At 48.8% G+C, this 14,798-nt stretch overlaps 1 protein-coding gene across 3 annotated transcripts in view; it reads left to right on the top strand.

Annotated features, from left to right (window-relative positions):
- Positions 1–14,798, top strand: part of RPAP3 (RNA polymerase II associated protein 3) — a 45,607-nt gene that overhangs the window by 9,566 nt on the left and 21,243 nt on the right. For 2 of the 3 annotated variants that reach the window (XM_029056411.2, XM_029056410.2), the window contains exons 3-5: positions 354–494; positions 8,889–8,987; positions 11,303–11,430. In XM_029056411.2, coding sequence (XP_028912244.1) covers positions 354–494; positions 8,889–8,987; positions 11,303–11,430 — 368 coding nt within the window. The remainder of the gene's footprint in view (positions 1–353; positions 495–8,888; positions 8,988–11,302; positions 11,431–14,798) is intronic. The other variant, XM_029056412.1, reaches the window with a different exon arrangement.

Below are 14,798 nucleotides of genomic sequence, written 5' to 3'. Positions count from 1 at the left end.
GGTCTTGAGAGTCCGGTCCCTTTCCCGTGGAAGCCTCAGTCGCTAACGTACTAGATGCAGGAAGATGGGGAGTCCACCAGTTTTGGGTCCTTCGCTCTGTGGCCTCGTGGCGTCGTAGCTTACGATTTTACCGCAGTTCAATTGCTGCTTTCTAAAAGTGGCCACTTGGGAAAATTCAAACCCTCTCCCGCCTCGCTCCACAGGAATGAGTCTGGCACCCCTGCCCCCCAAAGCTTGGTTTTAGCATTTGATTTAAAAGTAAGACTTCCAGTCGAAGGAAATGTCCTGACCTAAGAAACCCTGCAGCGGTAGTTCCGTAATAACAAAACGACATCTGACATATTCTCGCCTAGACCTTACCTCCTGTGAGAAATGAGAATTTAACGAAAAAGAAGAAAAATAAAACTAAAGGAACGTCTAAAAAAACCACGGAGGAAAACAAAAAAAATAAGATAAAATCGTGTGATTATGAAGAATGGGAAAAACTGGATGTGGTAAGTCATTCCCACCTTGAGCTCGTTATATAAAACTGAAAATGTCATGAAGGATTTGCTTACCCTTGGACCAGATGAATTCTTAATTGTATCATCCCTGGTTTAGAAATCATTGCATGGCAACGTCCTCTCTTTGAAAATTTATTTTTAGAGAAGGGCAATCAGTCAATCAGTGGTATTTATTGAGTGCTTACTTTGTGCAGAACACCGTACTAAACGCTTGGGAGAATACAGTGCAACAGAATTGAGCAGTTCCGTCCCACAGATCGTGACGTCGTGGATCGAGCACAGGCCTGGGAGTCAGAAGGTCATGGGTTCTAATTCTGGCGCTGCCACTCGGTATTTGTTAAGCGCTTACTATGTGCAGAGCACTGTTCTAAGCACTGGGGTAGATACAGGGTCATCAGGTTGTCCCACGTGAGGCTCATAGTCTTAATCCCCATTTTACAGATGAAGGAACTGAGGCCCAGAGAAGTGAAGTGACTTGCCCACAGTCACACAGCTGACAAATGGCAGAGCTGGGATTCGAACCCATGACCTCTGACTCCCAAGCCCAGGCTCTTTGTGCCACGCTGCTTCTGCCGGGTGACCTTGGGCAAGTCACTTCATTTCTCTGGGCCTCAGTCATCTCATCATCTGTAAAATGGGGATTGAGACGGTGAACCCCACGTGGGCCGGGGACCGCGCCCAACCTCATTTGCTTGTATCCACCTCAGCGCTTAGTCCGCTGCTTCGCACATAGCAAGCGCTTAACGAATACCGAAAGTATCGTTGCTGTTATTAAATCATACAATTTTCTTGCCTTTTTAAATGCATGTTCAAGATGAAGAACTTTTTAAATAGCAAATTCACTGGGCTAGTTCCTTGAACTTTAGGATGAGAGTACATTGCTGAAATGCGTGGATCTCCCCCCTTCTAGACTGTGAGCCAGTTGCGGGCGGGGATTGTCTCACTTGGTTGCCGAATTGTACTTTCCAAGTACTTAGTACAGTGCTGTGCCCACAGTAAGCGCTCAGTAAATATGATTGTGTGAATGAATGAATATCCCTCTGGGGCCTCCTCTTTACTTTGGGATATTCTGCCGTCTTGGCAAGTAGAGGAGGCTAACGTCTCTGCTTCCCCAGATGAGATGCTGTTGGAGAAGAGCGTGGATGTTAATGTTATATTCACCACAGGATTGTCTGTATGCTACCGAGGCGGACCACCTCTGTTTCCCTAGGAAATAGGGCTTGTGTGTCATGAGAGAGGATGCTGTATATGAATTCTGGAAGGAAGCCTCCAGTTATTAGCCCCATTCCACATGAAGTGGATTATACAATTTTTTTTTTAACCTTTCCTCTTCCAAAATAGTGAGATTATCGTGTCTATTTTTGGGCTCCGTCTCACAGTCGGTGAAATAAGTCCACCAACATTCGTTTTAATTACAGAGTGAGACGTTGTGGGATCGTGACACCGAGTAGCATTTCTGTGGCTGTGTAATGCCAGCCAAGGGTCTGGGCAGTGTTTACACCTCCATTTTCTTTTGTGTTCATAATGAAGGTACTCGCGATACCACCACTGATGTGTCTCCCTCGGTCAGTCAACCGGTCGGGTTTTTTGAGCACTTACTATGAGCCGAGCGGGGCACAGATGACTCAAAAGGGAGAGCGAGCTGGGAAAAAGAGGACTTAATCAGGGAAGACCTCGTGGAGGAGATGTGACCCTAGTGATGATTTGAAGGGGGGGAGAGTGGTGGTCTGGCATATATGGAGGGGGAAGGGGTGCCAGGCTAGGGGGAGGACACGGGGAAAGGGTCAGCAGTGAGGTAGATAAGATCGGGTGGCGGGGAGTAAGCTGGTGCCAGTCGAACGGAATGTGCCGGCTGGGCCGTCGTTGGAGATTTAGTGAGGTGAGTTGGGTGGGGCGAGCTGATTGAGGGCTTTAAATTCATTCATTCAATAGTATTTATTGAGCACTTACTATGTGCAGAGCACTGTAGTAAGTGCTTGGAATGTACAGTTCGGCAACAGATAGAGACGATCCCTACACGTTGATGGGTTTACAGTCTAATCCGGAGAGACAGACAGACAAAAACAATAGCAATAAGTAGAATCAAGGGGATGTACATCTCATTAAAACAATAGTAATAAATAGAATCAAGGGGCTGTACATCTCATTCACAAAATAAATAGGGTAATAAAAATATATACAAATGAGCGGACGAGCACAGTGCGGGGGGGAGGAGCAGAGGGAAAGGTGGAGGAAAAGGGGGCTTAGCTGAGGGGAGGTGAAGGGGGGGGGGGCAGAGAGGCAGCAGAGGGAAAAGGAGAAGCTCAGTCTGGGAAGGCCTCTTGGAGGAGGTGAGCCGATGGTAAGGAGTTTCTGTTTGATACAGAGGGGCTTGGGGAGCCCCTGGAGGTTCCTGAGGCGTGGGGAGGCGTGAACTGAACGTTTCCGTTGACCAGCGATACATGCAAGTACAGCAGAGTGAAGTATGGATTGGAATAGGGAGAGACGGGAACCAGGAGGTCAGCGAGGAGACACATGCAATAGTCAAGGCGGGATTGGATAAGTGCTTCAGTCGGCACGGTAGAGGTTTGGATGGAGTGGAAAGGGCCGATTAAGCAAAATCGTGCAGTTAGAACCAACGGGACTTGGTGACGGATCAACTCCGTGGGTGGAATGAGAGGGATGAGGACAACGCCAAGGTTACGGGCTCTTGAGGGAGCGGGGATAGTGGCGTGGTCTATAGAGATGGGAAAGACGGGGAGGACAGGGTTTCGGGGAGAAGATGAGTTCAGTTTTGGACATGTTTAACTGGAGGTGTCGGTAGGGCATCCAAGTAGATGTCTTGAATGCAGGAGGAAATGGGAGATTGCAGGGAAGGAAAGGGGTCCGGGCTGGAGACGTAGATTTGGGAATCTTCTGCATAGAGATGGTCATCGAGGCCGTGGGAGCGAATGAGTTCTCCATGGGGGTGGGTGTAGAGGTAGAATAAAAGGGGACCTAGAACTGAGCCCTGAGTGTCCTCTACTACTGTCGGAGGGTGGGAGACGGGGAGGAGCCAGGGAAAAAGACCAAGAAGGAGCCATCAGAAGAGAACCGGGAGAGAACAGTGTCAGGGAAGCCAAGGTTTGATGACGATTCCAGGAGAAGAGGGGTGATCTGTAGCGTCAGAGGTGGCTGAGAGGTCTAGGAGAATTAGGGTGGAGTAGAGGATGTCAGATCTGGCGACAAACATCATCGTTTTCCTTAAAGAGGGCCATTTCTTTCCAGTTCAGGGAGCGGAAGCCAGATTGGAGGGAATCTAGGAGAGAATTGGAGGATAGGAAGTGGAGGCAGTGGTCGTAAACAACTTTCTCCAGAAGTTTAGAGAGAAATGGTAGGAGGGAGATGAGCAGTAACTGGAGGGAGCCATCGGTCAAGGGAAGAGCTTTGTTTTGCGGTCGTGAAGACGCTGTTAGAAAGTGAACCGTCAAAGGTGGCAGTCAAGGAGGGAAGAAGGGGGAAGGCAAGTGTTTTACAAAGGTGTGAAAGGATGAGGATAGAGGGGGTAGATTTAGAAAATAGAGAGTTCATCTTGATTGACTGCGGAGAAAATCGGGAGAGGCGAAGAAGGTCTTGGGGGGATTGGAGAGGGAGGAGCAGTGGAGATTTTAGGCAGATCACGCAGGATGGTTTCGGTTTTATTGACGAGGTATACAGCCAGGTCATGAGGGAAAAGGATGGTGGGGGTGGGGAGACAGGAGGTTTGAGATGGGAGTTAAACATCAGGAACTGCTGACGGGGACCGTGGGGATGGGGGTGAATTAGGAAGGAGAAATACTGCTGTAGGGCAGAGAGGGCCGAATTGAAGCAGATTCGTTCTTTCAGCCGTATTTATTGAGCGCTTACTGAGTTCCGAGCACTGGAGGAAGTGCTTGGAAAGTACAATACAGCGATAAAGAGAGACAATCCCTGCCCACAGTATAAATAAATAGAATTATAGATATAAATAAGCGCCGTGGGGGGTGGGGCGGGGAGAGAGCCAAGGGGGCACGCCGTGGTGATGCAGAAAGGGGGGGGAGCTGATGAAAAGAGGGGCTTAGTCTGGGAAGGCCTGAATTTAAGGTGGACGAGGTCCGAGAGAAGTCTGATTTCCTCCAGCAGCTCTCCGCCGCTCGGGTCCAGGAGCGGAGGAAGCATAGGAAGCGGATCGTAGAGCTGATCCGGCGGTGCCGGTTGGCGGTACGAGACCGGCGGAGGGACGGGAGAGCAAGGGAGCGCTGTTCAGTGGAGAGTGTGGTGTCGAGTGTGTCGATTTGTGCGTCTATCCCTTCTAAAGTGAAGGACGTGTATGTCATCTGTCTTCCGCTTCCTTTTGCCGCTAGTAACCCGGCTTCGATTCGTTTTGAAATGCCACTGGTAGCGATTTAAAAAAAAAAATGCCGAGTTCAGGTAGCTCTAGATAAAGTTGTATAACTTTCTCTGTCAGAGAAATGGGTTAACTGTCAAATAAAGTTTTTCAGTGATATTCTGCATCCTACACAACTTCCTGTTTATTTCAACTCAGAGAAAAGCTTGAGATCAGGGGCCGCCAGATCTCATGAACCAAAGAACTGCAAACCAAAAAATATGTCCGAAAGCCCCAGTCAAAAAACATATTTCTCAGCTCAACAACAAGTTGCCTTTTTTTTTTAAAAAAAAAAAAAAAGAAAAGTATATGTTAAAACACTATGTGCTAGGCACTGTACTAATTGCTGGACTACAAAGTCATATCAGGTGAGACACAGTCCATGTCCCTCATAATAATAATTCATTCATTCACTTGTAATTATTGAGTGCTTAACTATGTGCAAAGCACTGTACCGTGTGCTTGGGAGAGTACAATATAGCATTAGACACATTCCCTGCCCACTATGAGCTCAGTAACCATCAGTTTTGTGGTGTTGGCTAAGCTCTCGCTTTGTTCCAGGACTGTTCTGAGTGCTGGGGTAGATACAAGATGATCGGGTTGGGCACAGTCCCTGTCCCACATAGGATTCACTGTCTTTATCTCCATTTTAAAGATGAAGTAACTGAGGCACAGAGAGGTAGTGTTTCTCTATGGATAGAGCACAGGACTGGGAGTTAGAAGATTATGGGTTCTAATTCCAGCCCTGCCCCTTGTCTGCTGTGTGACCTTGGGCAAGTCACTTCGCTTCTCTGGGCCTCAGTTACCTCCTCTGTAAAATGGAGATTGAGACTGTGAGCGTGGACAGGGACTGTGTCCAACCTGATTAGCTCGAATCCACCCCAGGGCTTCGTACGGTGCCTGGCACGGGGTAAGTGCTTAACAAAGCCCGTCATTATTATTAGAGAAGGAGCGTGGCTTTGTGGACCGAGCACGGGCCTGAGGAGTCAGAAGGTCATGGGTTCTAATCCCGGCTCCGCCACGTGTCTGCTGCGGGACGTTGGGCAGGTCACTTCACTTCTCTGGCCCTCAATTACCTCATCTTGTAAAATGGGGATTGAGGGTGTGATTAATTTGTATCTACCCCAGTGCTCAGAACACTCCTGGAACATATTAAGAACTTAACAGATACCACAATCAGTAGTATTGTAATTATTATTATTATTAACCGGGACGACGGCTGTGTGCCACTTGATTACGTTCCATCTACCCCGTCGCTTAGTACAGTACCTGGCACTGCGTCCAACCCGCCGACCTCGAATCTACCCCAGTCGGTCAGAGCGGCGTGGCTCAGTGGAAAGAGCCCGGGCTTGGGAGTCAGAGGTCGTGGGTTTGAATCCTGGCTCCGCCACCTGTCTGCTGTGTGACCTTGGGCAAGTCACTTAACTTCTCTGTGCCTCAGTTACCTCATCTGTAAAAATGGGGATTTAAAAAAAAAAGGTGAGCCCCACGTGGGACAGTCTAATGACCCTGTATCTACCCCAGCACTTAGAACGGTGCTCTGCACACAGTAAGCGCTTAAATACAATAGTTATCATCATCATCAGTGGTATTGAGAGGGCTTACCGTGTGCGCAGCACTCTACTGACTTCTTGGGGGACGTACGGTGGAGTCGTCGGTAGACGGGACCCCCCCCCGTCCTCACAGAATTTACCATCGACACGGGAATTGAGACGCTCAGAGAAATTCCATCTAGGGGAAGAAGAGTTGAAGGATATTTCCAGCGAGGCCGGGGCGAGCCGCAACGGCCCCCTCGGCCGTCCGCTCGGCCGGCCCGCCCAGCCGGCTTTAAGCAGCGGCGGCCTCCGGGTGTGTGGCCCAAAGTGGCTTCCCCGCTGTAGTTCTCCATCCCGAGCCCTCGGCGGCCCCTGGGCCGCGTTTCCCTCTCTAGGCCGGGAGCTCGCTAGAGGCCGGGAACGTTTCTGCCGATCCCGTTGTAACGTACTCTTCCGACCACTTAGCACGGTACCCTGCGCAGGGTCAGCACTTAAGAGATATTCTCAGTACTACCGCTCCGCTCCGGAGAAGAGCCACGTGGGGCTTGCGAGGCACCTCTCGGCCACCCCCGCGTTAGACCTCGGGGGTTGGATCCCGGCTTTTTTAAGAGAAGGCCACCTCTCGCTGACTTTGGGTAGTTTCGTGGAACCGGGCTCCCCTTCACGGCTGACGGCCCTCCGTTCTTCCCACCTTCCGAGCCCTCCTACGGCCACATCTCCTTCGAGAGGCCTCCTTGACTCTCCGCCCTCCCGTCTGCCTGCCTACGCGCTTGGGTCTGTGCCCTCAAAGCTCTTTGGTTCTCTCCCACCGCAGCCGCGTCTCACCCTTAAGACTTGAATTTTGCCACACTGTGTGTCGCGAGCCCCCGGTTCATACCAACCGGGACTTTCTTGGAATGGGGGAACCTCGGCGACACGGCTCAGTGGAAAGAACCCGGGCTTGGGAGTCAGAGGTCGTGGGTTCGAATCCGGGCTCTGCCACTTGGCAGCTGTGTGACTGTGGGCAAGTCACTTCACTTCTCTGTGCCTCAGTTATCTCATCTGGAAAATGGGGATGAAGACTGTGAGCCTCACGTGGGGCAACCTGATTACCCTGTATCTAACCCAGCGCTTAGCCCGGTGCTCTGCACGTAGTAAGCGCTTAACAAATACCAACATTATTATTATTATTATTATGTATCTATGATTCTCTTTATTTTGATGGTTTTGATGCCTGACTACTTGTTTTGTTTTGTTGTCTGTCTCCCCCGTTTAGACTGTGAACCCGTTGTTGGGCAGGGATGGTCTCTGTTGCCGAATCGTACATTCTAAGCGCTTAATACAGCGCTCTGCATACAGTAAGCGCTCAATAAATACGATTGAATGAATGAATGAACGTTAACGTGGGAAGTTTTTTTTTTTTTTAGTTTTACCAGCGGGCAAGGGAGTGTCACATACACACACACACACACACACACACACACACACTCCACCAAGGGTCCAGTACCAGTCTGTGGTCGAAGGAGCCCGTTCTGCCCGTGCTTCTTCTTTCTGCTTCCAAGAGCTGCTGCCTTGTGCTGCTTTCGAGTCCTGCTCTCCCGCTGCTTCAGTGCTTGCTTCTCTGTGCTTTCTCCGCCTGCTTCTGCCCCCTCTGCGATTCAGAGCAACCGCCTTTTCTCTGCCGTCGACGTCGTAACTGTGGCTCTGAGTAGCAGTCACTGATTGACCCAGGCCCGTTACCGGGCAGAACAGGGAGAGAAAGCCGCCCTCCCTCTGTGCTCAGCCCGGTAATCACCTGTCCCGGGTAGAGCCCGTCAGTGCCTTTGCAAAATCTCTTACTTACCGTTAGCGGGATCGCAGACAGGCACCGGTAAGACAGCTTGTTGTGAGCTCACGACACCCTAAGGCATTTACGTACGTATCCTTAGACTCTGCCTTTCCCCTCTCTGAAATGCCGGGGTCCCACCTCTTCAGCGTCGGCTCCTTGAGGGCTGGATTCGTGTCTACCAATTTTATTGTTACGTACTCTTCCCAGCGCTTAGGACGGTGCTCCGCACACAGTAAGCGCTCCTTGGAGAAGCAACATGGCCTAGTGTAAAGCGCACGGGCCTGAAGTCAGAGAAAATGGGTTCTAATCACAGTTCTGCCAATTGGTGGCTGCGTCCCCGTGGACGAGTCACCCGACTTCTCTGTGCCTCAGTTCCTCATCTGTAAAATCGGGGTTAGATCCTCCTCCCCCCCAACTTGCACTGTAAGCCTCATGTGGGAAAGAGACTGTGTCTAATCTCATCAACCTGCATTTACTCCGGTGCTTAGCACAGAGTAAGCACTTCAAAGTACAGTTGGTTGTTCAAAGTCTGTTTTGAGGAGTTCTTCAATCTGGTGTGCATTCTTTTTCTATTTTTCGGGGGGGGGGGGGGGGCGGGGGCGGATGTAAGGGGGACGACTATCGGTTTATAGAACACCCGTGTGCTTGCAATTGACTGCCTCCCTTTAATGTGTTTTCAGGACACCATACTCGAAGAACTCGATAAAGAGAGCGCTTCAGATTCAGAAGAAGATGGTATTCATATAGATCCAGAAAAGGCTCTCGTAGAGAAAGAAAAGGTACAATTTACCGAGTAATTCTCCGATGAACCGGGTAGTTGACTGTTAATCAAATTTTCCTCAGCATTCTTAAATGTGTCTTATGAAGAAAGGATTCCCTTTTTAGATGTGTATTTCTCTTTTCATCTCCTCTTTTCCCCAGTCAAGCCATTAATAGTATTTACTGCACGTTTGCTGGGTGCAAAGCATTGATCCCAGCCACACCAGACTGGACTTTGTCGTTACAGTAGTAGGAAGCAAAATGCCTGTACTTTCCCATTCGCTTCTAACACCTTTCGGACGTGGTCAGGACAATAATGGCATTACTGAGGGAGTGTGGTCAGCTGCAGAGGAAAACATCCAGTCTCATCTTGCCATATCGTAATCCCAAGGCCAATAAGGGAACAAAAATGAAGAAGCCATAATACGGCTAACAAATGCAGTCCGAGTTAGTGAAAGGATAAAATCATGGGCACTTTTTTGAAAAGAATGCCCCCGCTCTTGCATTCACTTAGGATTCTATATTTCTAGGTCTTGTTAACTTTATCCTGTTAATTTGTCTTCCTAGAAAAATCAATTATATCTGGCAAGTGCTTACTGTGTGCAGAGCGTTATACTAAGCACTTGGGAGAGTATAATACTGCCAAGTTGGTAGACACATTTCCCTGCCCACAAGGAGTTTCCAGTCTAATGGAAAAGTGGGAGAAAGTTGGTGGGGGTAAAAACATGGACCCTGAATCACTGGGTACCCACCAGTACTTTCCATTCCTGTACCAACCCCTTGGTTAGCAAGGCTCTGGATAAAGTAGCGGGGAGGTTGCTTGTGTTTTGGGTTTTTATTTAAATGCTTTTTGTTAAGTGCTTGCTATGTGCCAGACACTGCACTAAGTGTTGGGGTAGATACAGGTTGATCAGGTTAGACAGAGTTCCGGTCTCACATGGGGCTCACGGTCTTAATCCTCATTTTACTGAGGCACAGAGAAGTTAAGTGACGTGTCCAAGGTCACGCAGCAGGCAAGGGGCAGAGCTGGGATTGGAACCTCCTGATTCCCAGGACTGAGTTCTCTGCACTAGGCCATGCTGGCTTGCTCCTTTCTCCCCGTCTTTCTCTCTCCCCCTTCCCCTCCTTCCCTCCCCCCACCAGAGACAGCAGATGTCCAGATGTCCTGGTCCAGATCTTGGTTTGGATCTACGACTAGCACGGCAGGAAGGTGGAAATGACACCACTAGGGCTGTCTGGAGGTGTTGCTAACCGCGACTGGCACTGCCAGCGTCCTGTGCCACCTGCGTGGTCGGGAGCGGGAACTCAGGTTGGGGCAAGCCTGCTGAAATTTCTTCAGGATCCCTTGGCTTTTGTTCTGGATCAGTGTCCCAGAGGAACCGTGGCCGTGAGCGTCACGGGAGGCAGCGGGTGCTGCTTTCTCTGCTCTCCCCCCATAGCCCTGGCACCCCTCGAAGGGCAGGGAAAAAGAGCAGGGTGCCTGGGTCAGTTCACTCGGGCGAACGTTGGAAAGAAAAAATGAGCTGTGCTTTTATACAACTCAATGTTGTCCACTAAAAATGTGTTTTTATTCTAAAACGGAATACCTGGCTCTTCAGGAACAAACGGCAAGCTTCAGATAAGCTGGAGATGTATCTTTGGGCTCTGGGAAGGTTAAAAAAGCATTAGAAAGTATTGAGGAAGATTGCCCGAGAAAGAACAACTAGCTTCATTCATTCAGTAGTATTTATTGAGCGCTTACTCTGTGCAGAGCACTGTATTAAGCGCTTGGAACGTACAATTTGGCAACAGATAGAGACAATCCCTGCCCATTGACGGACTTAGTCGAATCCGGGGAGACAGACAAAAACAATAGCGATAAATAGAATCAAGGGAATGTACATAGCTGATCAATAGAGAGTTGCTGCTTTTTCTCCTCTGCCTTTGGAGTTAGGTGGGGGAAGGAAAGCTAAACTTGACGGGGAAAGGGTAGGGAATTTAAACTTTAGGCATCTTTCTTTTTCACTCCTTCCCTCAGAAACAGACATCTCATCTTTCCCTCTCAACTACTTCGTTTGCTAGTTACAGTTTCTTCATCTTTTTCTTTCATCACCTTTCCTGTTTTTCCCAACTCTGTTCCAGCCCTTGTTGTACCCTGCAGAGATCTCACTGTTTCCACGTGACGGTCATAAGTTTTCAATAAGTTCTGTGTTTATGATTTTGCACAGTGAAGCCTCAGACCTTAGCATTAATTGTCCAGAGGTGTCTGAATCGGTGAGGTTTTGGTCACTGACGGATAATTTTCTGTTAGATTTTGCATTACGGTCGTGTAACTGACCAAAGTTATGCTTTTCAGGGAAACACATTCTTTAAACAAGGAAAATATGATGATGCAATTGAATGTTACACAAGGGGAATGGCTGCTGATCCATATAATCCAGTTTTGCCAACAAACAGAGCGTCTGCATTCTTTCGAATGAAAAAGTAGGCTTATCCTTAATTATGTTTTGTGTGTGTATGTGTTTATGCGTGTGTATGAGTATATATGTAGAGAGTGTTTTATTTTTTTTTTTCCAAATGGGTAGATAACGGGAAGATGTTCGGTGTAGTGAATTTTAGTTTGTTATATCTTTTTTCAAAAGTTCTCCACAAAGGTTACAGCATATGAGCAATTTTAAACACAGTGTATAAGCTATTCTGCCTGCATCCTATTTAGAGAAATTGTCCCAGATCTTAGCCTAAAATTTGCTGTGCTGTATAACCACGTTCAGTAGTATTTATTGAGCACCTCCTGCCTGCAGAGCACCATATTAAGCTCCAAGGAGAGAACATTAGAGTTCAAAGTCGCGGTCCCCATCCTCAAGGAGTTTACAGTCTCTCTGGGGAGACGGACACCAAGCACACATTACTTCATGGCAAGTCTATCGCAGGACCAGATGGGGTCCAGCTAGTAGTCCACCGAGCCCAAGAGCTTTCCCTGAGGGTCTCGGAGGATCGTCCTCCTTGGCCAGCGGCATAATTAGACACGTCCCGCTATCGCGTTTTCTTTCTTTTCTCACCACTTACTAGACACCTCTAAATCCAGAGGTCTGTCCGGCTCCTAATCAATCAATGGTATTTACTGAACTCTTACTTTGTGTAGAGCACTGTGCCGAGCACTTGGGCGAGTACACGTAATGAAGTCCATAGACTTCTCATCGCCGGCACCCAACACCTTTAAGCCTCAGTGGGTTCACCTTAGTCGTGACCTTGTGATGTGGGATTTGATGAGCAACAAACAATTCTGTATTTAGTGATGGTGTTTGGTAAGCGCTTACTTCGTGTCAAGCACTACTCTAAGCGCCGGGGTAGATACAAGTTAATCGGGTTGGATACAGTCCCCGTCCCACATGGGTCTCGGAGTCTTAATCCTTATTTTACCGATGAGGGGACTGAGGCCCAGAGAAGTGACGTGACTTGTCCCAGGTCACACAGCAGACAAGTGGCAGAACCGGGATTAGAAACCAGCTCCTTCTGACTCCCGATCCCGGGCTCTATCCACTAGGCCGTGAATAAACTTCCATCAGCCTCCCAGCCGTGGTCCTTTGAGATTGAAGAGGACTAGTCTTTTTGGTCTAATCCCAACCCCGGGGTTTCCCTCAGTCATTCAATCACTCGTATTCATTGAGCACTGTACTAAGCACTTGGGAGAGTATAGTTCAACAGAGTTGGCAGACAGCTCTGCCCACAAAGAGCTCACAGTCTAGCGGGCTCTTCATCCACCAGTCATCGTGGTGGTCCTTATCTATATTTTCTGTAGTTCAGTCATTTCTTTATTGATGTGGGGTGAACTGTATTTAAAAAAATTAAGAACTATATTTTTGGCCTCTAATGGATAGTATGTCCTAATAGTTTTTGACCCACCCCCTCTTCCCTCTTTTAATCCAAGTTGATAACCTGCGTTTCCAGGAAATTATTTGTGAGGCTAACTGTGGGCCTTTTCCCATCAGACCTGGAGTTCAGCCTGTTGATTTAGGGGACTCACACATACTCAACCAGTTTGGGTGGTGTGGATACAAGAGTCAACATTTAGGGGTATCACGGGCATGAACGCCACTTGTTCTTGTATTAATTGATCTCCAGCCACTCACTTATCAATCAGTCGTGTGTTGATTCTATTTATTTGCTGTTGTTTTAATGAGATATTCATCCCCTTGATTCTATTCATTGCTATTGTTCTCGTCTATCCGTCTCCCCCGGTTAGACCGTAAGCCCGTCAGAGGGCAGGGACTGTCTCTATCTGTTACCGATTTGTACATTCCAAGCGCTTAGTACGGTGCTCTGCACATAGTAAGCACTCAGTAAATACTATTGAATGAATGAATGAATGCTGAGCACCTTTTGTGTGCCAAGTTATGTTTTAAGTGCTTCTGAGAGGACAACAGAGTTAGACCTGATCCCTGCCCACAGGGAGCTTTTATTGGAAGCAGTATGACACTAGTAGACACTCATTCATTCATTCATTCAATAATATTTATTGAGCGCTTATTATGTGCAGAGCACTGTACTAAGCGCTTGGGATGAACAAGTCGGCAACAGATAGAGACGGTCCCTGCCGTTTGAGGGGCTTACGGTCTAATCGGGGGAGACGGACGGACGAGAACGATGGCGATAAACAGAGTCGAGGGGAAGAACATCTCGTAAAAACCGATGGCGACTAAATAGAATCGAGGCGATGTACAATTCATTAACAAAATAAATAGGGTAACGAAAATATATACAGTTGAGCGGACGAGTACGGTGCTGTGGGGATGGGAAGGGAGAGGTGGAGGAGCAGAGGGAAAAGGGGAAAATGAGGGTTTAGCTGCGGAGAGGTAAAGGGGGGATGGCAGAGGGAGTGGAGGGAGAAGAGGAGCTCAGTCTGGGAAGGCCTCTTGGAGGAGGTGAGTTTTAAGTAGGGTTTTGAAGAGGGGAAGAGAATCAGTTTGGCGGAGGTGAGGAGGGAGGGCGTTCCGGGACCGCGGGAGGACGTGACCCGGGGGTCGACGGCGGGACGGGCGAGACCGGGGGACGGTGAGGAGGTGGGCAGCGGAGGAGCGGAGCGTGCGGGGTGGGCGGTAGAAAGAGAGAAGGGAGGAGAGGTAGGAAGGGGCAAGGGGATGGAGAGCCTCGAAGCCTAGAGTGAGGAGTTTTTGTTTGGAGCGGAGGTCGATAGGCAACCACTGGAGGTGTTTAAGAAGGGGAGTGACATGCCCAGATCGTTTCTGCGGGAAGATGAGCCGGGCAGCAGAGTGAAGAATAGACCGGAGAGGGGCGAGAGAGGAGGAAGGGAGGTCACGGAATCGAGCCTTTCTGTGTGGCAGAAAAAACGGCTGATTGTTGTGGGATTTTAGTGCTCCATTAGCCACAACCAGAAAGTGTGCTAGTCTTTCAGTTTCTTGCATAATATCTGAGTTCTTGGAGATATGCCGATAGAGTCAGGGCCTAGAGCGGCATCACCTTATGGAACCTGAAGCTGAGTAGGTTCCTCAGCTTTGCAGGAGGTTGGAGAGCTTGATAAGGTGGTCAATGGCGCAACAATTTATTTGGGAAGAATTACCACCTCCCCATCCTAAATTGTGGCAATCCCAGTCATCGGCTGACCCTGCCTCAGTCGTCTCTGTAGCTGCCAACCTTTCAGCCTCTGGACGTCGTCAGCCTCGTGCTTGTCGTCGGAAATAGAATTGAGGTAGTCGCCATTTATCTTGCTTCACATCTACTGTATTAAGTCGGCTTTCTAACGTCCTTGAAAATGAAGGATGTTTTAGAGTTTCGTATCCTATAGGGATCGATAAATAATATTCATTGAGTACATACCACGTGCAGGGCACCGT

The sequence above is a fragment of the Ornithorhynchus anatinus genome, chromosome 2 (assembly GCF_004115215.2).
Source record: "Ornithorhynchus anatinus isolate Pmale09 chromosome 2, mOrnAna1.pri.v4, whole genome shotgun sequence".
NCBI lineage: Eukaryota > Metazoa > Chordata > Mammalia > Monotremata > Ornithorhynchidae > Ornithorhynchus > Ornithorhynchus anatinus.
Note: the sequence above shows the minus strand (reverse complement) of the source record. Positions and strands in the feature narration are given on the sequence as shown.